The sequence below is a fragment of the Coregonus clupeaformis genome, chromosome 37 (assembly GCF_020615455.1).
Source record: "Coregonus clupeaformis isolate EN_2021a chromosome 37, ASM2061545v1, whole genome shotgun sequence".
Classification (NCBI taxonomy): Eukaryota; Metazoa; Chordata; class Actinopteri; order Salmoniformes; family Salmonidae; genus Coregonus; species Coregonus clupeaformis.
The window spans coordinates 28,943,180-28,970,999 of record NC_059228.1 but is presented as its reverse complement, the minus strand read 5'-3'; the positions used below and the strand labels follow the sequence as shown (position 1 = coordinate 28,970,999).

At 42.6% G+C, this 27,820-nt stretch overlaps 1 protein-coding gene across 2 annotated transcripts in view; it reads left to right on the top strand.

The window, feature by feature from the left end:
* The window catches only part of ttc27 (tetratricopeptide repeat domain 27), a 112,595-nt gene that overhangs the window by 64,459 nt on the left and 20,316 nt on the right, over positions 1–27,820 (top strand). For both annotated transcript variants that reach the window (XM_041866363.2, XM_041866362.2), the window contains 2 exons: positions 20,630–20,743; positions 27,133–27,228. In XM_041866363.2, coding sequence (XP_041722297.1) covers positions 20,630–20,743; positions 27,133–27,228 — 210 coding nt within the window. The remainder of the gene's footprint in view (positions 1–20,629; positions 20,744–27,132; positions 27,229–27,820) is intronic.

Genomic DNA, 27,820 nt, shown 5'->3' with positions numbered 1-27,820 from the left:
GCATTACAACCTGTAATTTAAATGGATTTTTATTTGGATTTCATTTAATGGACATACGCAAAATAGTCCAAATTGGTGAAGTGAAATGAAAAAAATAACTTGTTTCAAAAAAATTGTTAAAAATAAATAACGGAATAGTGGTGAGTGCATATGTATTCACCCCCTTTGCTATGAAGCCCCTAAATAAGATCTGGTGCAACCAATTACCTTCAGAAGTCACATAATGAGTTAAATAAAGTCCACCTGTGTGCAATCTAAGTGTCACATGATCTGTCAGTATATATACACCTGTTCTGAAAGGCCCCAGAGTCTGCAACACCACTAAGCAAGGGGCATCACCAAGCAAGCGGCACCATGAAGACCAAGGAGCTCTCCAAACAGGTCAGAGACAAAGTTGTGGAGAAGTACAGATCAGGGTTGGGTTATAAAAAAATATCTGTAACTTTGAACATCCCACGGAGCACCATTAAATACATTATTCAAAAATTGAAAGAATATGGCACCACAACAAACCTGCCAAGAGAGGGCCACTTACCAAAATGCACGGACCAAGCAAGGAGGGCATTAATCAGAGAGGCAAAGAGACCAAAGATAACCCTGAAGGAGCTGCAAAGCTCCACAGCGGAGATTGGAGTATCTGTCCATAGGACCACTTTAAGCTGTACACTCCACAGAGCTGGGCTTTACAGAAGAGTGGCCGGAAAAAAGCCATTGCTTAAAGAAAAAAACAAGCAAAAACGTTTGGTGTTCGCCAAAAGGCATGTGGGAGACTCTGTTCAGATGAGACTAAAATCGAGCTTTTTGGCCATCAAGGAAAACGCTATGTCTGGCGCAAACCCAACACCTCTCATCACCCGAGAACACAATCTCCACAGTGAAGCATGGTGGTGGCAGCATCATGCTGTGGGGATGTTTTTCATCGGCGGGGACTGGGAAACTGGTCAGAATTGAAGGAATGATGGATGGCGCTAAATAAAGGGAAATTCTTGAGGGAAACCTGTTTCAGTCTTCCAGAGATTTGAGACTGGGACGGAGGTTCACCTTCCATTAGGACAATGACCCTAAGTATACTGCTAAAGCAACACTTGAGTGGTTTAAGGGAAAACATTTATATGTCTTGGAATGGCCTAGTCAAAGCCCAGACCTCAATCCAATTGAGAATCTGTGGTATGACTTAAAGATTGCTGTACACCAGCGGAACCCCATCCAACTTTTCAGGAGCTGGAGCAGTTTTGTCTTGAAGAATGGGCAAAAATCCCAGTGGCTAGATGTGCCATGCTTATAGAGACATACCCCAAGAGACTTGCAGCTGTAATTGCTGCAAAAGTTGGCTATACAAAGTATTGACTTTAAGGGGGTGAAAAGTTATGCACGCTGAAGTTTTTTTGTCTTATTTGTTGTTTGTTTCACAATAAAAAATATTTTGCATCTTCAAAGTGGTAGGCATGTTGTGTAAATCAAATGATACAAACCCCCCAAAAATCCATTTTAATTCCAGGTTGTAAGGCAACAAAATAGGAAAAATGCCAAGGGGGGTGAATACTTTCGCAAGCCACTGTATCTGCCCGGTACAGTTGAAAACGAGATTCATCCGTAAAGAGCACACGTGCCATTGGCTATTGAAGGTGAGCATTTGCCCACTGAAGTCGGTTACGATGCCGAACTGCAGTCAGGTCAAGACCCTGGTGAGGACGACGAGCATGGAAATGTGCTTCCCTGAGACAGTTTCTGTGCAAACCCACAGTTTAATCAGCTGTCCGGATGGCTGGACTCAGACGATCCTGCAGGTGCAGAAGCTGGATGCGGAGGTCCTGGGCTGGCGTGGTTGCACGTGGTCTGCGGTTGTGAGGCCGATTGGACATGCTGCCAAATTCTCTAAAATTACATTGGAGGCGGCTTATGGTAGGGAAGTGAACATTTAGATTATCTAGCAACAGCTCTGGTGGACATCCCTGCAGTCAGCATGCCAATTGCATGCTCCCTCAAAACTTTAGATAACTGTGGCATTGTTTTTTGACAAAACTGCATGTTTTAGAGTGGCCTTTTATTGTCCCCAGCACAAAGGTGCACCTGTGTAATGATCATGCCGTTTTAATAGTTTCTTGATATGCCACACCAAGGGCTGTGGTGGTCACGACATTTCGTCAGCCGGTGATTGTCAAGCAAATAACTGTCGGTCTCACGGTAATTTACCGTTAATTAACATAAACTAATTTAGCATCTCCTGGCTTCCTCACACAGCCTACAAGCCACTGATGCAGACCTTTGGAACATCTACATTTTAAAAAGTATAATAAATCCATGTAATATAGCCTACACCTTCACAATAAATCCATTATTTTTTTTAGACAGGTCTAAAGAAACATGATAAGAAGAAAATGTAGTCTATTTCAGAAGAACAGAATAGCATACTCTGAGTTATGTTAGGTCCTGATCTGGCTATGTTATATGGCTGTGGGCTACGCATTATTTTATAGTATGAAGAATACAATTGAACAAAGCTGAATAAAATGGAAAGGATATTTTCTCCAAACGATTTGAGGAGTGTGCACATGCAGCTATTCTGTGTTGAGCGCTTAACAAAGAAATAGGTACTCCTATATGCTTAATTTAGAGTTATTAATGTAACTTTAGTTGTTCTACAAACGTTGGGCTATATGTTTTGATTTTTAAGACATTGTAAGGCTGCATGATGCGACTAATGATGATTTGAAAAAAGTATCTTGAAAGGCATGAGCGCTTCGCTTTTTTGCGCAGGCTGTACACACTTCGTCAGTCTCTCATTCACTATTTGAGAAGCACTTGATAATGCCTAGAATTTCACGGCGGCATCTCCTTGGTGTGGCCGTAATGCACCCTAAAAAAATCCATACCTTTTGCAGCCCTTCTCCCTCAGTGCTGCCTGCTCTGAAGCACTTCTACTCACTCACACTGCTCTCCATCACGTGTACGGGTCTTTCTCACAGGCTACAAGTGAAGACAGACACATCGGGGACGCAACTGCGCGCATTCCGAGGTGCATATTGAAGATATTGGAAGAACTGTCCACATTTACTTTTCGTCAGCCAACAAGATGAGTAGTACTAACGAACAGCAAAAGCACTAGGCTATGTCAATCTACTATCCCCCATAGTACAAAAGTTATCCTATTCTGTGCGAGAAATAAATATTCCAAATATAGTCTGGGACAGTTGTGGGATGCGATAGATCTCAAATTAATACAACCACTAGCATCAAAAAAACATTTCTAAGCAATGAGGTTGATGCAACAGATCAGAAAGTTTAGCTTAAAATGTTGATGAACTATTAGCTATTTCTTCACATTATAAGCGCAACAATGCGCACACAGCAGTAGGCTATAAGCGCGAATGTTCCATTAGCGGGAAAACACCATTCTCAAAACTGACCACAAATGTGATTATGTATGTAATGATTTTATTATAAAGGTGCATTTTTATGGTGAAAATTATCTTCCCCAAACTTGAAACTTACCAGTTAGGCTCTATACCCGTTGTAAAGCAGATTCATGTGCTTCATTTTAAGAAGTTATTTGGCCACTTTAGTTGTGATACAAACCTTATCAAAACATATAGGCCTATGGGCTAGGCTACATGAGGTGTGCGACTATGATTTGAAAAAGTCACCAAAAAAAGGCATTGTTTCTTGCCTTAAACTGGGCATCATTATCAAGTGATAATATATAATTCACAAGTGATAGGCTAATATTGTCACCCATCAGACTATTCTTGATTTAATTTTGTCTTTACATACAGTACCAGTCAAAAGTTTGGACACATGCTAATTGATGGGATTTTCTTTATTTTTACTATTTTTTACATTGTACAATAATAGTGAAGACATCAAAACTATGAAATAACACTTATGGAATCATATGGTAACCAGAAAAGTGTTAAAGATTCTTCAAATAGCCACCCTTTGCCTTGATGACAGCTTTGCACACTCTTGGCATTCTCTCAACCAGCTTCATGAGGAATGCTTTTCCAACAGTCTTGAAGGAGTTCCCACATATGCTAAGCACTTGTTGGCTGCTTTTCCTTCACTCTGCCATCCGACTCATCCCAAACCATCTCAATTGGGTTGAGGTCAGGGGATTGTGGAGGCCAGGTCATCTGATGCAGCACTCATCATTACACAGCCTGGAGGTGTGTTGGGTCATTGTCCTGTTGAAAAACAAATGATGGTCCCACTAAGCCCAAACCAGATGGGATGGCGTGTCGCTGCAGAATGCTGTGGTAGCCATGCTGGTTAAGTGTGCCTTGAATTCTAAATAAATCACAGACCGTGTCACCAGCAAAGCACAATAACACCACCTCCTCCATGCTTTACGGTGGGAACTACACATGCGGAGATCATCTGTTCACCCACACCGCGTCTCACAAAGACCAACAATCTCAAATTTGGACTCCAGACCAAAGGACACATTTCCACCGGTCGAATGTCCATTGCTCGTGTTTCTTGGCCCAAGTAGGTCTCTTCTTATTATTAGTGTCCTTTTAGTAGTGGTTTCTTTGCAGCAATTCGACCATAAGGGTCAGATTCACACAGTCCCCTCTGAACAGTTGATGTTGAGATGTGTCTGTTACTTGAACTCTGAAGCATTTATTTGGGCTGCAATTTCTGAGGCTGGTAACTCTAATGAACTTATCCACAGCAGAGGTAACTCTGGGTCTTCCATTCCTGTGGCGGTCCTCATGAGAGCCAGTTTCATCCTAGCGCTTGAAGAAACTTTCAAAGTTCTTGACATTTTCCATATTGACTGACCATGTCTTAACGTAATGATGGACTGTCGTATCTCTTTGCTTATTTGAGCTGTTCTTGCCATAATATGGACTTGGTCTTTTACCAAATATGGCCATCTGTCTACCTTGTCACAACACAACTGATTGTCTCAAATGCATTAAGAAGGAAATAAATTCCACAAATTAACTTTTAAGAAGGAACACCTGTTAATTAAAATGCATTCCAGGTGACTACCTCATGAAGCTGGTTGAGAGAATGCCAAGAGTGTGCAAAGCTGTCATCGAGGCAAAGGGTAGCTATTTGAAGAATCTCAAATCAAAAATATATTTTGATTTGTTTAACTATTTTTTGATTACTACATGATTCCATATGTGTTATTTCATCGTTTTTATGTCTTCACACTTATTCTACAATGTAAAAAATGCTAAAAATAAAGATAAACACTTGAATAAGTAGGTGTGTAAAATTTTGACTGGTAGTGTATGCTAAATAATATGTGTGAAATTCGTTTCGATTTAGAATGGACCATTATCACGCACCTGTCTCGAACATTGGCAGGGGGAAAAATACATGTCATCTCTGCACTTAAATAGCGAATGGAGGACGCTTTTCATGTGGTTCATTTTCATGCCAGCCAGGTACGATCCCATCAGCTTTCTATAGGCTAGGCCTACTATATTTATTTCTCAACTTTCCTAATATTCCTAGGAAAGTTGAGAAATAAATATAGTAGGCCTAGCCTATAGAAAGCTGATAGGATCCTCCTCTTTTTAATAGAGGCCATAACACGGTTTTCTCGCGCAATTGCATAGCCTATAGAAATGTTGCGCAACATGAGCTCATGGGCTCTCATGAAGTGTTTGATTAGATTTTCGATTACAGATTGATGTCAGAGTGATTAGAGGGACAATTAGTTAGTTAGTTAGTAAAAAGTTAGTTAGCAAGTTTGGTAGGCTACTAATGACCATCAGCAGTATCAGCGCTTGGAGAAGCCTAATTACTGTGACTAAACGGTCACATGGAATTTGACTACCTTAATGACTCGTGACCGCCGGTGTGGCGGTAATACGGTCACCGCAACAGCCCTAGCCACACCTGTCAGGTGGATGGATTATCTTGGCAAAGGAGATATGCTCACTAACAGGGATGTAAACACATTTGTCCACAAAATTGAGAGAAATAAGCTTTTTGTATATATGGAACATTTCTGGGAGCTTTTATTTCAGCTCATGAAACATGGGATCAACACTTTACACGTTGCGTTTATATATTTTTTCTGTATAAATTGTAATATTGCAGACAGCTCAGTTAATATACCTCTGTATATTGAAGTATAGTTTACCTGAGGCTGAATGTGACTAGTCTGGACATGCCAGTCAGATGCTCACACCTCTGTCACGGACCACTGATATCTTTGCTCTGGCTCACGTTCCAGGAATGAGCCGAAGAATGGTCTGCAATTTCAAGGGCCGGCTTAGGCTTCACTCTGGGGAAAAATCTCGGAAATCTATTTGGAAAGCCCAAGTCGGTCATAGAGAAAGCAAGAACGGCCACAGAGGTTAATTTATTGCCCTGGAGTTTATGTGGCTGTTCCACCGTAAATCTCCCCCGTCCGCTCCAGGCTGATGTCTTAACCAGAGCTGGCTTTTCATGTATATTCTGAAATGTATTTTAATATAGTTTTAAGTGGTTTTCAAAGTTTATTAGCAGATTAAGTTGTTGGTCTATGAAGCAAGTATATTTGCACATTTCAGTTCTCAAACTTTGGTACCGTTTTCATCAAGAATTTGCATTGGGCTACTCGTTCTCGATATGCAGTAGATACGTTTAAGATGTAACTCACAGTGGTTGACTGTTTTTCCTCTGACACTGTCACTTTTGTCTAATCTGAACACTTTGATATGGCCACAGGATGCATCCGGGAGGTTACATTTCCTCTGTTCTCTCATGTCGCCTTGATTCTGATCACCATGCCCAGCACCTCAAATCAAAATATTCCTCCCCCCTCATCGCCGGGAAATAACTTCAGCAGAACAAAGCGTGTCCCCCTCGGTCTGAGCCAGGGCGTCGTGAGGGTCGTGAGATGCAATTGGAGTGTGACTGCTGCGTTGTCTCTTCAAATTAGAGACTCCAGTTGTGTGGCGGGCGGCTGCTGCCATACCCCAAACTTCCAGACTTAGACAGATACGTCCTCGAGTCAGCACGGCACTGAGGCCATCTCCACCTCTCTGATTTGTCCTCCATTAAACCTGCCCTACAAGTGCCCCCCTCCCCCACTCAACACACACTTTTCTGTAAAGTCATTGAACATAAATCAGAAATGAAAAGCTTTTATTGCTGCTGCCACTTCTAGGCACAGTTTTCCAGCACATTAATGGGACCACCAAATGTTTAGACGAATCAGAGAACTGCAATTTTTGTCTGGCATTGTTGTCAGCCGCTGTCTTCTGATTGTGGAGGTTCCTAGATTGCAGGCCTTTAGGCTGAGATTTGAGCCAAATGTGTTTTAGAAGGTCAAGCTTCACAAAATAGGCTATTTATGTAGTTCGGATCAAGACTGTCCGGATTAGATTGTCATGCCAGGGTATAATCATAGACTTAATAGAGTATCTGTTATTACACCTCTTTTTATATTTTTCCAGAAAAACACATGTCAAAATGGATTTGCATTTTAATGAGGGAAATAAGTATTTGACCCCTCTGCAAAACATGACTTAGTACTTGGTGGCAAAACCCTTGTTGGCAATCACAGAGGTCAGACGTTTCTTGTAGTTGGCCACCAGGTTTGCACACATCTCAGCAGGGATTTTGTCCCACTCCTCTTTGCAGATCTTCTCCAAGTCATTAAGGTTTCGAGGCTGACGTTTTGCCACTCGAACCTTCAGCTCCCTCCACAGATTTTCTATGGGATTAAGGTCTGGAGACTGGCTAGGCCACTCCAGGACCTTAATGTGCTTCTTCTTGAGCCACTCCTTTGTTGCCTTGGCCGTGTGTTTTGGGACATTGTCATGTTGGAATACCCATCCACGACCCATTTTCAATGCCCTGGCTGAGGGAAGGAGGTTCTCACCCAAGATTTGACGGTACATGGCCATTGTCCCTTTGATGTGGTGAAGTTGTCCTGTCCCCTTAGCAGAAAAACACCCCCAAAGCATAATGTTTCCACCTCCATGTTTGACGGTGGGGATGGTGTTCTTGGGGTCATAGGCAGCATTCCTCCTCCTCCAAACACGGCGAGTTGAGTTGATGCCAAAGAGCTCGATTTTGGTCTCATCTGACCACAACACTTTCACCCAGTTCTCCTCTGAATCATTCAGATGTTCATTGGCAAACTTCAGACGGGCCTGTATATGTGCTTTCTTGAGCTTGGGGACCTTGCGGGCGCTGCAGGATTTCAGTCCTTCACGGTGTAGTGTGTTACCAATTGTTTTCTTGGTGACTATGGTCCCAGCTGCCTTGAGATGATTGACAAGATCCTCCCGTGTAGTTCTGGGCTGATTCAACTTTTGTTGTTATTCTGTCTCACACTGTTCAAATAAACCTACCATTAAAATTATAGACTGATCATCTCTTTGTCAGTGGGCAAACGTACAAAATCAGCAGGGGATCAAATACCTTTTCCCCTCACTGTAGGCTAGGACATCTATCTCTACCTACCTACATAAATAATATATAAATCTTGAACAGCATGCAATTTGAATGGAATTGATGGAGGGAGAGCGACAGAGAGTATGCACTGATTTAAAACAATGATATTCGAGTGATAGGCAGTTTTTTCCCCAACTCTGCAGCTGCAAATATATATTTTTCTTTACAATGAAAAAGTAAGGTGACCCCGTAAGCCAGATGGAGATGTTTAAATTAGACGCTCATTCAGTCCTTATATTACCCTACTGTAGCATAGTCTATGCTGCAGCAAATGTAGGCCTACCTGTCACAAGAAAAAAAAGTTACCATGATAAGATGATACATGCATTGTGGACTTCTCTCCATAGCCTACTGAGATGCGCTGTCTGTCCCCACCCTGAGCATTGATGGTTGATCATGCAGAGAGAAGGCCGTAGAGAAACCAGATTTAGACATTTCATAATTTAACAGTTCCATTTCACATCATGCTGTTCATAGAAATAATGTATTATAATTTACCGCTTTCTCGCTGTTATTTATCCCGGGAAAAGGGAGTCGATTTTCGGCGGTAAATCTTGCTATTCAACCCTACTGTATGGTCAATTATTTTTCCTTGTTTAAAAAAATACAGAGCAACAACAACAGTAATTTCCCAATTTTCTCATGAAGTCACTGATGTATTGTGGCTTTATTTTATTTGGCGTTTATATAAAGGATTATTAAAGATGTAAGAAATGAGATAGCGGAGAGAGACTGCTACGCTTTGTGGAATGTGTGGGTTGTCGCTCTTGCTGCTGCTGATTTGGAAAGGCACACACCTGTCTATATGAGGTCCCACAGTTGACAGTGCATGTCAGAGCAAAAACCGAGCCATGAGGTCCGAGACAGGATTGTGTCAAGGCACAGATCTGGGGAAGGGTACCCAAAAATGGCTGCAGCATTGAAGGTCCCCAAGAACACTGTGGCCTCCATCATTCTTAAATGGAAGATGTTTGGAACCACCAAGACTCTTCCTACAGCTGGCCGCCCGGCCAAACTGAGCAATCGGGGGAGAAGGGCCTTGGTCAGGGAGGTGACCAAGAACCTGATGGTCACTCTGACAGAGCTCTAGAGTTTCTCTGTGGAGATTGGAGAACCTTCCAGAAGGACAACCATCTCTGCAGCACTCCACCAATCAGGCCTTTATGGTAGAGTGGCCAGACGGATGCCACTCCTCAGTAAAAAGGCACATGACAGCCCGCTTGGAGTTTGCCAAAAGGCACCTAAAGAGTCTCAGACCATGAGAAAGAAGATTGTCTGGTCTGATGAAACCAAGATTGAACTCTTTGGCCTGAATGCCAAGCGTCACGTCTGGAGGAAACCTGGCACCATCCCTACGGTGAAGCATGGTGGTGGCAGCATCATGCTGTGGGGATCTTTTTCAGCGGCAGGGACTGGGAGACTAGTCAGGATCGAGGCAAAGATGAACGGAGCAAAGTACCGAGAGATCCTTGATGAAAACCTGCTCCAGAGTGCTCAGGACCTCAGACTCGGGGCGAAGGTTCACCTTCCAACAGGACAACGACCCTAAGCACACAGCCAAGACAAGGCAGGAGTGGCCACGGGACAAGTCTCTGAATGTCCTTGAGTGGCCCAGCCAGAGCCCGGACTTGAACCCAATCGAACATCTCTGGAGAGACCTGAAAATAGCTGCCACAACGCTCCCCATCCAACCTGACAGAGCTTGAGAGGATCTGCAGAGAAGAATGGGAGAAAATTCCCTAATACAGGTGCGCCAAGCTTGTAGCGTCATACCCAAGAAGACTCAATGCTGTAATCTCTTCCAAAGGTGCTTGAAAGTGCTGAGTAAAGGGTCTGAATACTTATGTAAATGTTATCAGTTTTTTATTTGTATTAAATTAGCAAACATTTCTAAAAACCTGTTTTTGCTTTGTCATTATGGGGTATTGTGTGTAGATTGATGAGGGGAAAAAACGATTTAATCAATTTTAGAGTAAGGCTTTAACGTAACAAAATGTGGATAAAGTGAAGGGGTCTGAATACTTTCCGAAGGCACTGTATATATGCCATCCATCATTGTTATTTTCATTACAGATTAGAAAGCATCTTGGTTACAGTATGTTTGAGACTGCTGAACAGCATCAGGGATAGTATTGAGAAATTTCCCATGCTCATTGTCTGGCCGTTCTCTAGTCTTCTGAGTGTCAAAAGAGTTGGCATTAATGCTAGACTATTATTTCATAAGTCTTCAGGGCCAATACAAGTAGATGAATTTAGGGGAACGTTTGGAATTCCCAGTCAATAGCCAAAAACGGAGCTTTGCCTTTGATGTTTGTATATACTCACAGCGTGTAAGCTTGAATGTGCTGTAGTTGGAGACTTGGAGCTGTCTGTATTTTTGGAGATGTAGCTATCTGGATGACCACTTTGTGTAGCAATTTTTATCTTACTAAATCCCTAAAAACAAATTGGTTGTGTGAGTAAGCTAACTCTGTGCTTCCTCACTAGTCCATTTTCACAGTATACACGGTAATATAATTGCTTGGTCACCTCACCAAATAATAATTTTGGTTGAGTGTGTCACCTGTGTTTGATCTATTCTAAATCATTTCTAAACATTGAATACAAATTACTGAAGACATGAGACGGAAATCAGATAAAGTTTTTATGTTGCTAGTCTAAAGCAGTGCTCTTTGCCAGTCGAAAGCAGTACTTAAAAATGTTTGTGAGATCTGTCTTGCAGCATGTGGAGGGGCGTTGCCACCAAGCGCACAGGTGACCATGGTCTGCTCATTAAGAAGGGACACTCATTACTAATTGGGGTAAAGAGTTTCTGCTCTAGTCCAGATCTTTTAAGTATTATATATATACATTTCTGTATCGTACAGATTGAGTGAACGGAGCTAAACTGTTATTGTAGAATTGTTTACTTTGCTAAGTGTTTATAAAGTACTTTCTATTAAGTGTTTCCTGTCACCTGGTCTTTGCCAGTGACTGGAGGATATAAATGCTCTGGTGTAGAGCTTCATGGGTGTTCAAAATTGACAACTGTCTCTGCAGGAGGGGCTAGTCAGGCTGATCTTCTGTCTTTATATTTCAGTTGTCTAGTTTATCATTTTCATTACTTTACTTTGAGCCTAGTCCAGCATCTTGTTGGATGAGTTTTACATTTAGTAAATACCTGCACCTACTCCAAGAGCCTTAAAATATAAACCATGCACTGGATCTTCTGCTTCCTGGCTCTCCTTGCTCACCATCACCAGCCAGACAGCTCAAACCATCCAGGGCAAGTAGGGGGCCTACCATCCATCCTTACAAGTTCTTTTTATAGTATGCTTTCATTGCTCTCTGTTTGCAATTGGAGGCCATTGAAATTACCCTTTTGACTTTAATGATGCAAAAATGTGATGGACCAATATTAAAATGGACCATGATCTTTTCAACCATTTCTCAAACAGACTGCCTTCTTCCCCTAGACTATGTCTGCATTACTGTCACTCACACCTATAAACTAGGGTCTGTTTGCGTCACCTACCTTACTGCTGCTGGGAGGCACATCAGTACCATGCATCCTGCTGCGGCGTTAGCACACCTTTTGAAAAGGCTTTAATTAAGGTAATAAACAACACGACGCAGGCTGCTGAGCAAGTCGACTCCGTTTAGCGCTCTGGGCTCCTTGGCAGTGTCCCAAATGGGCCTGGGTCTCTGGCCAGTTGTTCCACCATGATTTGCATATTTGGAGGTCACAGATGGGTGATGTAGTGTGAGGCAGTTGGCCAAGCAAGCTCAGCCAATTAAACACGGATGGATCTTCATTTGAAACTGCACTGCCTCACCCCCTAAATCAGTTTGCCATTACTCTTTAACTCAGGACCGATACACACACACCTACACACCTTTTGTATCTTTTGGTCAATTGATTTGATGTACTATTCCGCATTCGTTGTTTGTGAAGATCTCCTAGAATGTTCATGAAGATTGATTTTCATGTTTGTTTTTTTCAAGGCTATTCCTGGACAATACTGACATGCGATTCATAGCCCATGTTGAGAAGATGCTCCAAAGCCCATTGCTTGTTTGTGTGATGGGTTTAATAAATCATGTTCTGCATCCTTATCGTTTAATTGTCCAATGATTAATGTTGTTACTACCTTCTAGCGGAATGACTGCGTAATGATGACGATTTTCTGTTGTGCTAATGTCCCATTTGAATGCCATCGTGACTCATTTACCATTTATAAACGCATTTGGGATCATGTGATTACTGTTGTTCACTTCGTACACAACCTCTTAGTTCATGCTGCTTTATTCCTGCATATTTGTTTATTGCTGCAACTTTATGATATAAATCAAATGCATGCCCATTGCCCAACAAACATACTATTCAGAAAAGTCTATTCTCTACCAATGACCCTGGTAAAACATTTTTATTAGCATTCCAGGCAGCTAATCAGTTTTATAAACAGTACTGTGCAGTTTCACAGGTGTTTCAGATACCGTTACCAAGATGTCATCTTGGTTAAAAAAAATGAGTTGTTTGATCATGTGGGGTTGTGTGATAAGGTCATTGAGGCTTGATGACACTAGTGAAGCAGTGTTGGTGTGGCATATTGGCTGACCTCTCTCTCCCCTCTCCATATTACTGTACTGCTGACTGATGAGCTTAGATGATGGAGATCAGATCGCATAATATATGGGAAGGTGGAAAAAGACCTCTTCATAACGGCCACATTCCACCAGGCTAGCACTAAGATCCCAATCTTACAGTCGTGTCAATGCAAGTCCCCTCCATACTGGAGACCTCAGGATCTTAGGTCTTGATATTAGTTTTAAAGGGGCAGTGCAGTCAAAAATGTGATTTTCCAGGGTTTTTATTTTGGTTCCCACACTGCGGTCGAAATAACACTGAAATTGTGAAAATTATGATAATAATAATATGCCATTTAGCAGACGCTTTTATCCAAAGCGACTTAGTCATGCGTGCATACATTTTTGTGTATGGGTGGTCCCGGGGATCGAACCCACTACCCTGGCGTTAGAAGCGCCGTGCTCTACCAGCTGAGCTACAGAGGACCACTGTAGCTAATGCTCTTTTAGTGTAAGAGCTAACCTATAAGAGCTATCCTATCTGCCAATCAGGGCTGGGTATGTAAATAGATTTAAATTTGTATCAACACGCCCACACGATCAGACTGAGCATTTTAATAACAAAAGCAGGCTCTGGGAAATAAATGATACAAAATATATTTGGACTTATTTTAATGAAATAAACAGTGATGTATTAGACACAGTGATGCTATAAAGCCTTATCTGAGATGAGACATATTGTCTGATCTTGGCTTGAACAACGAAAGGCGAAAAAAACATTATCTCCCGTCCAAGAGGAACTGTTGGCTTAATTAGCTAACTTGGTCCCTTTAATTATCTCAGCTTTTATCAACCGACATAGTCAATGTTAGGGCTTCCTGGGTCACTGAAATTATATTATAGAGTTATTTGGTTATTGTTTGGCAATATATTAAACTTATATACTTGGACATTGTAATATTGCAGCTCAGGCTGTACCAAATAATACAACCCTACATGTCTTTGATCTTGAAATCTCTAAGGCAGCTTTGACACGGGAAGCCCTAACATTGACTATGTCGGTTGATAAAAGCTGAGATAATTAAAGGGACCAAGTTAGCTAATTAAGCCAACAGTTCCTCTTGGACGGGAGATAATGTTTTTTTCGCCTTTCGTTGTTCAAGCCAAGATCAGACAATATGTCTCATCTCAGATAAGGCTTTATAGCATCACTGTGTCTAATACATCACTGTTTATTTCATTAAAATAAGTCCAAATATATTTTGTATCATTTAAAATCATTTGAAATCTCTATGAAAGCTTTAAAAAGGGCCAATCTGATCCATTTCCTGTCTTGGTTTTAGGGTGTTAAATGATGTATAACATTTATGATGTTGTCAATATCCCATTCCACAATAGTGATTCTGCAATGGTAGTGCTTCCTTTTGCCAAATGTTTATTTTTGTCAACTGTTCTTTAGAGCCACACACCCTCAGGTCAGTGTCAAGTGTTTTCCTGATGTCAGCAAACTAGGCCTGGGCGATATGGCCTAAAACTCATATCTCAATTTCTTTTTAAACTTATGGGCAATTCACGATATATATCAATATTTTTATTTTTTTTACGTTTTCTCTAAATAACCATTGTTGTACAATTACAGTTGGTCAAATACACTGCAACAGTCAGCAATAATCTAATGAATTCAGAGCTTGTGAAATTATACCTAGGCTGAATATATGCCTTCAACAACCATAAAACCCACTAATAGTTGTACCTGCTTTTTTGTTGTTGTTGCAATAATCACTGATCTGGCTTTCAGGTCTGTCTATAAAAATGCCATTTTTTGTAACACATTTAACCAGAACCATGCATAATGCACATTCACTAATAATGTAGCAGGCATTATAGAAAATGAACACCGGTCTCATAAACAATATCTCAAGCACAAGCCCACATGCCAGTGAGTAGCCAGCTAATATTTATATTTCAAGTTTAGCCAACTTGGATCTAGGTATAATTTCACAAGCTCTGAATTCAGCTCAAAAGGCAAAACAGTTGAATTGTTATGAACACAACCTTCTCTCCGTCTCGAACTGTTTAAATAGCTTGCTAGCCTGTCCACTTTGTTCAGATGTTTAAATCAAGTGGCCTACCTTATTTCTCAGAATGAGAACGAGTTGCCAATTCCTTATATAATGTTTTAATGCTTATTGCACATTTATAAAACACAGACTAAACAGCTAGTTTAACAATCTTTATTTGACTAAAATGCTGCTAGCGAAACGTGGTACCGTAATGCGCACGCAACAAACTGAGCATTTATTTTTTCCAGAATGAATGTTGGTACACATTGGTACATCTGTTTTAGTAGTGTCTGCTCGGAATTTGAGGAGTTGAAACATAAACAAGGGTATGGTTAGAAAAGTTAACTTCTCTATTACAGTAAAATAATGTCTCCATGTGTTTCGGTGTCCGATTCTGTTGGACCAAACCTCAAATGCAAATAGCGAGTTGAAACTGGTTGTCAGAGAGGAATAAGTGATCTCTCATCTTTGTTGTTGTGAGTGGTAGGGGGAGGGGCTTGGGAGAAAGAGGCGAAGTGAGAAGTTTCACTCTCGCCAGAATCTGTCCAAAATAAGCCCAATGCGTTTCTATGCGCTTATTTTGAACCTAAGCTTGTCACCTGCCTTTCTGCCTTTGGGACAACGACTCCCATTGTTACATGCTGACTAGACCGGGCGCGTGCATGTTGATTTTGTCCAGCCACACCAGACGCGATCAGGACACGCAGGTTGAAATATCAAAACGAACTCTGAACCAACTATATTAATTTGGGGATATGTCGAAACAAATGAAACATTCATGGAAATTTAGCTAGCTTGCTGTTGCTAGCTAATTTGTCCTGGGATATAAACATTGGGTTGTTATTTTACCTGAAATGCACAAGGTCCTCTACTCTGACAATTAATCCACAGATAAAAGGGTAAACCAAGTTGGTTTCTAGTAATCTCTCCTCCTTGTCTTTTTCTTCTTCTTTGGACTTTATATGGCGGTTGGCAACCAACTTTAAGGTGCATTACCACCGCCAACTGGACTGGAGTGTGGACCTCAGTTCATCTTTCAATCACCCACGTGGGTATATGCTCCTAAAAACCAATGAGGAGATGGGAGAGGCGGGACTTGTAGCGTGTCACGCGTCAAAAATAGAACCAAGTTCTATTTTAGAACCAATTTCTATTTTAGCGCCTGGCTACGCAGACGCTCGTTTACACACGCGAGCGGTTTGGATTAAATGATTGAATAACATGTATGTGTTCATTTATTTTGCAACGCTCGCGCACGTAATGTGTAAAGTGGTTTTCTTATATCTACACAGATGTGGCAGCCTGACTTATTACATCACTTAACTCTGTGCTGGGACCTGGGGTAGGATAGGGTTTGCTGTGTTCTGCTAAATGCCGATCTCCAATCCACCCTCTGCCTCCCATTGAGGGCTTCTGGGAAGGGTTTCGGGAAGGGCGCTGAGTGATTGAACTGGAAGTGTTGCCATAGCTACATGGATATGATGCGAGTGGAGGCGGGAACGATGTGGGAGGAGGGTGACTACATCTTATATTGTTATTTCTCTGGCCCCGTAGGAGGAAGTCACTTTGTGATAATCATCTCGCAACTTGGCACGGAAGTTGGGGGGAAAAATAGAGGAAAGGCATCCCATGGGGGTTCTGTTCTAACTATCGTCATTAAAGCATTCACTATCCCCCTGTCTGTACACCACCATACTGATGGTGTTATTATTGTATTTCTTACCTTCTGTTTTCCATACATCATACTGCTGTTCTGTTCAACCCATGGGCTCTGGTGATATGTCTAGTGGAAGGTTGGATATCTTGCCTTGTTTTTCTATCCCAGGCCTCAGCATTAGTTTGCTACTAATTTGGCTGATTTCTATCAGGTCTCATGTTCTGACATGGCGCAGAGGCCAGACACAGGATAGCCAGGGGAAAACACGTGTTGACTCTGCTCAGAGGAAGTGAGCTCATGAGAGACAAAATATCCATTGCCTTTGTGGCTAAATATGTCACACAATGTTTCTGTGTGAAACTTTACTGATCTGCTCCTTCCCTAACAGGTTATTATTATACTGAACAAAAATATAAATGCAACATGCAACAATTTCAAATATTTGACTGAGTTACAGTTCATGTAAGGAAATCAATAAATTGAAATAAATTAATTAGGCTCTAATCTATGGATTTCACATGACTGGGAATACAGATATGCATCCGTTGGTCACAGATACCTTAAATAGAAGGTAGGGGCGTGGATCAGAAAACCAGTCAGTATCTGGTGTGCCCACCATTTGCCTCATGCAGCGCAACATATCTCCTTCGCATAGAGTTGATCAGGCTGTTGATTGTGGCCTGTGGAATGTTGTCCCACTCCTCTTCAATGGCTGTTGCTGGATATTGGCGGGAACTGGAACACGCTGTCGTACACGTCGATCCAGAGCATCCCAAACATGCTCAATGAGTGACATGTCTGGTGAGTATGCAGGACATGGAAGAACTGGGACATTTTCAGCTTCCAGGAATTTTGTACAGATCCTTGCGACATGGGGCCATGCATTATCATGCTGAAACATGAGGTGATGGCGGTGGATGAATGGCACGACAATGGGCATCAGGATCTCGTCACAGTGTCTCTGTGCATTCAAATTGCCATCAATATAATGCAATTGTGTTCATTGTTCGTAGCTTATGCCTGCCCATACCATAACCGCACCGCCACCATGCGGCACTCTGTTAAAAATGTTGACATCAGAAACCGCTCGCCCACACAACGCCAAACACGTGGTCTGCGGTTGTGAGGCCGGTTAGACGTACTGCCAAATTTTCTAAAACGACGTTGGAGGCGGCTTATGGTAGAGAAATGAACATCCAATTCTCTGGCAAGAGCTCTGGTGGAAATTCCTGCAATCAGCATGCCAATTGCATGCTCCCTCAACTTGAGACATCTGTGGCATTGTGTTGTGTGACACAACTGCACATTTTAGAGTGGCCTTTTATTGTCCCCCGCACAAGGTGCACCTGTGTAATGATCATGCTATTTAATCAGCTGTCTTGGCAAAGGAGAAATGCTCACTAACAGGGATTTAAACAAATTTGTGCTCCAAATTTGAGAGAAATAAGCTTTTTGTGCATATGGAACATTTCTGGGATAATTTATTTCAGCTCATGAAACATGGGACAAACACTATACTTGTTGCGTTTTATATTTTTGTTGTAGAGTTGAGCACTGAATTTTGAAAGTTCTCTAAATAGTTACCCTTAAAATTGTCAAGCAAAGACATAGGAATGTATTGGAAAAGCAACATACCCTTAACAGCTTTCTCTTTCATTATCTTTTGAGCTCTGACTTGTGCTCATCTTGGCGTCCTCCCTAAACTCTTTGTCTTGAGTCTCACAAAGGTCCCTGCTAGGGAAGGGGGGACAGGGCTCTAATAATATAATATAGACATTTCAAAACTCCCCAGGAAGCAGAAATCAATGGCAACAAATGCATTTTTTCATTTTTTTTATTGAATTGGTCGATTGTTGTCAATTTGTTCCCCATATGATGAATTGTTACCAGCGATAGTATTTGATATTTCACATACACGACCTCCTTATAAAACAAACTATATTATAGTGTTCTCAGCTATTTCTTTGTCAACGTTTGTTAGGATGGCTTTGCTTGAATAAACTGCAAGGTAAGGCAGCCTTGTACTATAGCTGAAGTCATTGTAAAGAAATGGGATCGGGTCGTGTTTGTTTTTATAGCAGAATAGCGCTTTCCTTGGGGTTTTAATTTTCCTAAATGGCTTGTCATTGGAACAGTCTCGACCACTCCAATGTCTCCAGTCAGACCCAAACCATACAGGTGTCTATAAACCAGTCATCATAGAGGACAAAGTGACCAGAGGTCTCAGTAGCACCTCCTGCCTCACTTGTCCCTAAGAAGAGGGCCCCTTCCCTGAGGGACATGTGCAAACACTACCTTCTGAGGTTCCAGTGGCGTCAATGTACAGTATGGGACACACCCAGACTGTCTGCCAGCTCCCCTCCCATCTCTCCTCTACTGGGTGGAGCGGAACATCGGCTGGGCAAACATCACCGGGACATGCTCTCTAAATTTACACTCCGCCTCCCACTGAGGCAGCCGCTAGCCACTGGCGGTGACACATTCCTACTGCATGTGTATCCTACACAGCGCAGTATGGAACCAAGTCCATCTATAGTGTGAAAGGTCAAGTAATGTTGAAACACCCTCTCCCACCACCTCCCCGGTCTCAGACATGACCTCAGTCCTGTGAGACAAGATGTACTGTCGCTGTGGCAGGAAGGGGTCGACACTGACTCCACAGTGAGTAATGTGCTTCCTGCCCCAGACAGGAAGTGGGACCCACCTCGCCTACATCTCCGTCCTTGCTCACACCGAACAGACCCCCCCCCCGTGGACCAGAGGGGTATACTATGTACCGGGTTTGACGAGTTAGTGGGGTAACTTTGGTCAACTTGGAATTCAACTCGGAATAACCGGTCATACAAAAGTGGCTCATCTTTTAGCCAGGTAAATTTCTATGGCAACGAATCCTTCAGAACTTATAACTCTGGGCTGACTCCATTTATCCTGAATGAAGTGTCTAAGCCATGAGTTGAGGACCAATGAAATCAAATACATCACCCTCTCACAAAGAGGTTCAAGTCAAGACTGGCAGCCATTGCTAGTGTACCCTTGAGTTTAACAGTCAAATTGCCAGGTTTAGAGGTTCCAAAACCCTTCTTTGGATTATATTTTTATGGCCACAATTCAACAAGCTGTTCCACAGATAGAAAAAGGAGCATAGGAGTGGGGAAGAAGTGCTCATGCATTGATAAGCACACCAAAGTCGGCATTAGCGAAAAGTTATAAAATAAAGACGGCATTTCTAAAAGCCTATTTCACACCATAGCCTGCAGAATTTGTAAGATAACCGTTCATTCATTTTGATTTCGGCACAAATGAAAATGTGGCACTGACTCGCCCATGGATTGCTGTTTCAGCATTGTCTCAATAAAGAGTTTGGCACAGTTACAAGCCTGCTAGAGTTAGTGGCAGGCGGACGAGCAATATCCACCGTCATAGTACGGATGAAGCCTGACCTGGAATGTGACGCTAAATGAAGCTGGCTAGCTTTATAAAACCCTGAGTAGTATCTAGCTTGCTTCGTAGTATACCACTCGGGTTGGAGTTAGCGGGCCTAATCAAGTTTACCTGCTCCACTGTACTGGGTTTCCTGTACCTACCTTGATTCCCATGGGAACTCCTGATTATGTCATAAGAGCTTCCTAAGTTACTGGTTCTTATGCTTTGGTCAGATCTATATAGTAGATTACGGTTTTCTAGAAACAAACTATGTAAAAGGTTAATTTTAAATTTCCATGAAGAATGTTGAAGATGTCAAACACATAGCTACATATTTCTGTACTGTATTATGCCAACTTTTTCATGTATGCCTGTGTGTGTGCCATCACTATCTGAGAGACCTGACTATCCCTTTAATCTGAGATTGAAGTCCCTAAAAGTCCATGATGAAATGAAAGTGAATGTCTTGAATCTCCATGTCCTTACGGGTCTTTCTTCCCTCTCCCTGCAGTGCATATTGTCTCAGCCCAAGTTCTGGGCGGTGGAAGTGACAGCACTGTGTCTAAGGACCAAGCTGGAGAAGGGCAGCTCTCGGCGGGTGGAGAGGGCCATGATGCAGACACAGGTAAGAGAGATGAGGGGTCACACGAGGTAGGGTTCAACGAGCTCACATCTCAAGTCTCTGATACTGTGCATAAATGCACAGAGTAAGCCTATAATATTTCTTAGGCCAGTAATGCTGGTCTTTCTTGAAGTGAAGGCACTTGCACTTGGCGTCATACCATTTCAAGGGCTTACGTGCAAAATTAGATCAATTCCAAACCTGGATTTACATAATCTGCTACACATGTCTTGCCATATGTTACATCATTAGCACAACAGTCTGCAAGCAGACATAAGCTGCATGCCTACTGAAATCCACACAGCCAAACTCTTTAAATCAGTATTTCCACTGTGAGCGGTCTGTGAAAGCAGAAGGGACATGTGAATAACCTAGCGGAGGACAGACATGCTCCCCCTGTGCCGGGTTCCTGTCCCCTGCAGGATGTTTGTCATGGGTGTCTCTGTGAAACCAGCCCATCCTCCTCCTCCTCTCTCCCCCCTTCTCCCTCACCGTCAAAGTAGAGGGGCACTGGCAACCTGGGAATATACAGTCTCTGCTCCCTGTGATAACATTGGAAACTGAGCGAGAGCTTCCTTCTTTTGTGATGGGCTGTGTAGGGGGATGGGGTGAGGTTTAGACATACTACGGTACCATTCACAAGAACGCAAGTCCTTTACCAATGTTTCCACATACCTTTTCCCAGCTAAAGTGCAGACAATCTCTCTCACACACATACTTATACTTGCCCATGCATAGAGGTATGATCTGGGAATAATTTATACTCAGGGTTGCTTCAAACTGCGCTGGGATGACATTATGGTGTGTGTGTGCTTGTTGCTCTCCAGCCCCATTGAGCTGTCAGTCGTAGACAGACGAGGTCAAAGTCATAAAGCAGGAGGTTGGGGCCTGGGATATGATGGTCTGACGTCGGGTATAGAACAGGAGACTCTTAAAGAAGCCAGACACTGTACAGCTGCTCCATGGTTTTGTGACATAAAGCAAAGAGAAAAAGTCTGGTTTCAATCTCTCTAGCTTGCCCTCCTCAAATGTTTGCACACGGAGCTCTGCAGTCTTATCCCAAACCTGATTTGACAGACAGCGCCTGGAGGGGGGCCGAAATGGATGAGGGGGTCCTCCAGGGGGAGCCGTGTGACAGGCAGGGTTGGTTCAAGTAATCTAGAGGGGTGGGGGAGGCTCATGGGGGGACAGGAGCCACCCGTCTGTCCATCACAGTGCGAGGAAGACATCAAGCACCCACTGATCCCACCGTCTGACACCAACCCCTTCGCCACCCTGCCCCATTCCCCTGTGAGACAGACATGCTCAATCACCGTTTCCCCCAGAACGCCAAAACCCAATGAGAACTGCATCAGAGCGAGGATTGACAGGCGGCTCACACGCACTGATGACTGAGAGTTGGAGGAATTGAGAAAAGAAAAAAGTTTGCCCTCTGCTTTGTTTCAAATTCTTTCTCCCTCACGTCAATGTGTTTTGACTTCTAATCTTCTTGGCTGCTGAAGGAAACAAAGGGGGAAAAAGTGGAGGAAATATGTCGTGGGGGGGGGGGCTATTTTAATATGAGAGGTTCCTTGTTTACTAATTCTATTACAGCCAGATTTGGGGGACATAATTGTTGCATTTTTACTTGGCTGCTAGTTATTGTTCTCGTGAATGTATAAATATTATCAAAGACACTTGTAGACATTGAAAAGTACAGTGTCTTTAACAGACAACCTTTTACTGTTATTAGTCCAATCAAGTTATTTATTGTTATTATTAAGGCAATAGTGGTGTAAATGCTGGGATATAAAATACAATCATTTACTGTCATTTCCTTGGCATGCCATAATTAGGTGTTCGTTTTCAGAAACGTCATTGGGTATAACACAAACAGGGCTGAGTTTCTGATTAATGAAATCAATAGCCAAGCCAACACCAGTAGTGAGTAGTTTATGACATACAGCGCATTCGGAAAGTATTCAGACTTTTACACATTTGTTACGTTTCAGCCTTATTCTAAAATTCTACACACAATACCCCATAATGACAAAGCGAAAACAGGTTTTTAGACATTTTTGCAAATGTATTAAAAATGAAAAACAGATACCTTATTTACCTAAGTATTCAGACCCTTTGCTATGAGACTCGAAATTGAGCTCAGGTGCATCCTGTTTCCATTGAACATCCTTGAGATGTTTCTAGAACTTCATTGGAGTCCACCTGTGGCAAATTAAATTGATTGGCCATGATTTGGAAAGGCACACACCTGTCTATAAGGTCCCACAGTTGACAGTGCATGTCAGAGCAAAAACCAAGCCATGAGGTTGAAGGAATTGTCCGTAGAGCTCCGAGACAGGATTGTGTCGAGGCACAGATCTGGGGACGGGTCCCAGAAAATGTCTGCAGCATTGAAGGTCCCCATCGCTGCAGCACTCCACAAATCAGGACTTTATGGTAGAGTGGCCAGACGGAAGCCAATCCTCAGTAAAATGCACATGACAGCCCGCTTGGAGTTTGCCAAAAGGCACCTAAAGGACTCTCAGACCATGAGAAACAAGATTCTCTGGTCTGATCAAACCAAGATTGAACTCTTTGGCCTGAATGCCAAGCGTCACGTCTGGAGGAAACCTTGCACCATCCCTACGGTGAAGCATGGTGGTGGCAGAATCATGCTGTGGGGATCTTTTTCAGCGGCAGGGACTGGGAGTCTAGTCAGGATCGAGGGAAAGATGAATGGAGCAAAGTACAGAGAGATCCTTGATGAAAACCTGCTCCAGAGCACTCAGGACCTCAGACTGGGGAGAAGGTTCACCTTCCAACAGGACAACGACCCTAAGCACACAGCCAAGACAATGCAGGAGTGGCTTCGGGACAAGTCTCTGAATGTCCTTGAGTGGCCCAGCCAGAGACCGGACTTGAACACGATCGAACATCTCTGGAAAGACCTGAAAATAGCTGTGCAGCGACATTCCCCATCCAACCTGACAGAGATTGAGAGGATCTGCATAGAAGAATGGGAGAAACTCCCCAAATACAGGTGTGCCAAGCTTGTAGTGTCATACCCAAGAAGACTCAAGGCTGTAATCGCCGCCAAAGGTGCTTCAACAAAGTACTGAGTAAAGGGTCTGAATAGTTATGTAAATGTGATATTTCAGTTTTTTTGATTGTTTATACATTTGACTTTTTTTGGAAAAACCTGTTTTTGCTTTGTCATTATGGGGTATTGTGTGTAGATTGATGAGGGGAAAAAGCTATTTAATCAATTTTAGAATATGGCTGTAACGTAACAACATTTGGGAAAAGTCAAGGGATCTGAATACTTTCCGAAGGCACTGTATGTAGCTGGAGAACATTTCTAGCAATTGACCCTTCGCTAAGCCCCGCCCCCCTTGATTACTGTTGCAACCTCGGACAACATTTTCCCGGGAAGCCCAATTCCCCTTTCAATCACTTTTAGAGCTAACTAGTGTTCTCAAATCATATCCTGATGTTGACAGCAGATGGGAGTTGTATTCTTGAAATTGCTAACTTAGCTAGCTAACATACATTTCGAGAAAACAAGTTCTATTAAGTAGCTAGCTAGCGTTAGCAACATTTGGTGGTCAATGAGACTGAGAGCTAGCTAACCAGCTGAGCTAGCAAACAATGTAACAAAAGTTTAGGCTCTGAATTTCAGGAATCACAGTAGCAAGTACTCCTGGTACACTGTTCAATTTAGCCATTAAAATAATTTATTGCCATAGCCCTCACTGGGTTTCATGCAATTGAAATGTGAGCTTGTCCGAGGTGTCAGACTCGACAACAGTTGCTATCCTCTGTGATTGGTTGCCCAAAAGTTTGGGGCGGGGCTTAGCGAAGGGTCAATTGTCCTTAGTTAAACAGCTTACATTTTTGGAACTTAGCAGAAAATGCATGACACATTCAAGGCTCTCCAGATATGGTACATTTTGTTCAATTTAAACATGGGTATCAAATGTGTACGGGTCTTATTCTGAATGCAAACTTCATATTTCTGCAACCTGTCAGATGGGGTGTTTTCCTTCCTTGTGCAGTTGTATAAAATCAATACTTTCTGGTTTACTCATTTAATATACTTTACATTACTATCACCATCTGCTATAATTGTGTTCACAGAGCAACTTGTAACTCAGTTCAGTGAATGGGGATGTTTTTACTCACCAATCTCCCACCTCTCATCTTCTCTGAACTACACCCCAGTAGCCTGTGGCTCGCTCTCTGCAGGGCCTCTGGTCTACCAGAGCTCACCACATGCCAACTGCTGTTTGTGCTTTGAATATATACACTGGCCGTGGAGAAACACCATTTATTAGTCATCCGCAGTCTGCTTTTGAACAAACCTTGCTTGCCATTAAGGGAAACCGATTGCACCAAGCCAACTGGAAATGTCATTCCCTAAGACCCGATCACTCTCCTTCCATCCTCCTTTTTAAACTGCAACTGGAAATGCCCTCCAATTGCTGGTTGTGTTGTGAGATTAGTTACCAGTAGTTCGCACACCTTTATTTTTTATTCTGTACAATTTAACCGCAAAAGTAATTTTTACGTTCACTACCTCCTCATGCACAGCCTTTTCTCTGGTGGGAAAATATGCATATTGTTTTTATGCGGATTTTAGAATATTTGTATGTCGCCAATTGGATGGAAACCTTGCCGTTTTTTGCAACAGCCATGTAAGTCACTTTGACGTACTACCCTTTCCATCTTAGAAACTCTTTGTGGGGAGGGTACAAAAGTCCTCAGGAATTTAACTTCAGGTTTATAAAGGACAGAACCCAACTGCATGCATTATCAAATTAGAGCACCATTAAGAAAAAATGTAATTTTATCAAGGTCTAGTTGGTTTTGTGCAATGTTTCGCTTTAACCAAAGAGAACACTTACATCGACCTGGAAGACCGAAAGTTTGCACTCAAACACAAGTGCAAAGGCTGTTTGTTTTGGCATGAATAGACAGCCCTATTAAATTCCTCATTCTGTTGAATTCTTACAGCTTTCGTCTTGCACTTGCTGTGTGCCCGCTCCCACTCTGCAGGCTACCTGTTTTGACACACAGCGTCACTCACAGACTTGTGTTTTAAATTGAAAGATTTATTCTTAATATTTTACTGGGCACTCTCATTTGTAGACGAGGTTTGTTTAGATGTTACCGGTTGCCAGAGAGGATCTGCTGTTGCTTGTTGACAGGATTTAGATATTGGTAAAGACAACTTCGCCAACCACCCATTAAACTGACAGAGACAAAAGATTAACATTGATGACAATCATGTGGGCAGAGTAGTAATGGTCTTTGAGGGAGCTAGATCAGTATTCATCTGAAGCAGTCTGTTTGACATCAACACTTTATGGCAGGACATTGGATTTGTCTTTGAATTAAAAAAGTAAGGAAAGCTTTTTATCCCCCGCCTCCCTGATTGTGTTGGTGTCTGTCTGTTTCTGTCTATTTGTTAGTGTTTTTGCTTGTGTCATTCTGCATTTTGTTTGAGTATGTGTGTCTAGGTGTCTGTGTCTAGGTGTCTGTGTCTAGGTGTCTGTGTCTAGGTGTCTGTGTCTAGGTGTCTGTGTCTAGGTGTCTGTGTCTAGGTGTCGGTGTTTTCGTCTGGCCTCGTCACCAGAAAATTGAATCACTGTGACTCACCTCTCTGGATTTTCTCCATCCCAGGCTGTAAAATATGTCCTGTTACACTTTTCCCCATTTTCCTCTTAATTTCCTATACAAGGAACCCAATCACGTCCAAGCTGCCCAACTCCATCCACTGTTTATAATTAACTTTATCCTGGGCTGTCGGGATCCAAATCTCATTACAGGAAACTGGGCCCTGTCCAGGTCCCACTGATAGCACCACCCAACCCAGCCATAACGAGAGGACTGAGTCCAAGTCTGGGATTTGCTGTTAGGTTGAGGTGTATGAGCCATGGTATTGGATCATCGTTGTTAAAGACATAACTGTGAGTCAAGCCCAATTTTAGGCACAGACAAATATCTCCTCTCAGATAGAAGGCAGAATGTGAGTTGTTGCTCTGCATGACGGCCCGCTGATAAAATGAGACTGAGAATGAGACAATAACAATTGGATAGCATCCAGCAGTGGCTCATTTGGCATGGCTGTGAGAGTTGTTTACTGTTTATACCTTGTCTTCCTGGATGCCCTCAGCCAGTGTTCATTGAGTACCTAACAACCCGTACAACGCCGATTGAGACAAAACACAGAGAACTAAACCAGATATCGGGGTTGGACACTGTCAATCAATGGGCTTTTAGACCTGCTGCACTCACATCTCAATCAGTACATTACAATTTGCTCTTGACTTGCTCTACCAACTTTGCAGTTTAAATCTGTAATTTTGGGTATGACTGTCTAGTTGATGCTGGATGTCTCTCCTCTCTTCCAGACTATAGTGGATTACTTTGAGGAGAAGAGCTGTCCTGTGACGGAGCGTCTGAAACTCTTCTACTGCTGCCAGGCTCCTCCCAGATGGGCCGTCCAGGTAACACCCTCTCATTACCCCGTCACTGCTGATTGGGTTTCTGATTAATGAATTGGTTTCGCTCCATTGTGATTGTGAACTTCATTTTAAGGGCAGACTCACTGTAACTGAAGTACCACACAGAGCAATGTCTTCCATCAAAGCTTTGACTTATGACTTGACCCATTGGAAGTCATGGTCATGATTAAACAATTATTTACATCAGGGTTATATGAGTGAACACTAATTCAGGAGAAAAGGATGGGACCCATCCACTTGGCCGACTCTCTTTGAACTCCCATACCTTTGACGGTAGTCCTAGAATTGAACAAGGATGCTTTCCTTGCTCCAGCGTTGTGACTGTGTCTTCTAGACCTCCTGCCCGAGGTCCACTAACGCATTGTCCCCAGAGGACTCTCATCTATCACCACAGGTCTGGTGATATGTGATTATCAAGTGCGTCAGAGCCCTGATCTAATCTGGACTTGGCATTCAGACAATATATCTGTCAGGCTGAAGCTCCCTGTTAGCACCAGCTGCTTTCAAGCCAAAGGCCACCTAATGGCCTCTTCCACTGCAGGATGGCCACTAAAACAGTACGTCTTTGTCCTCC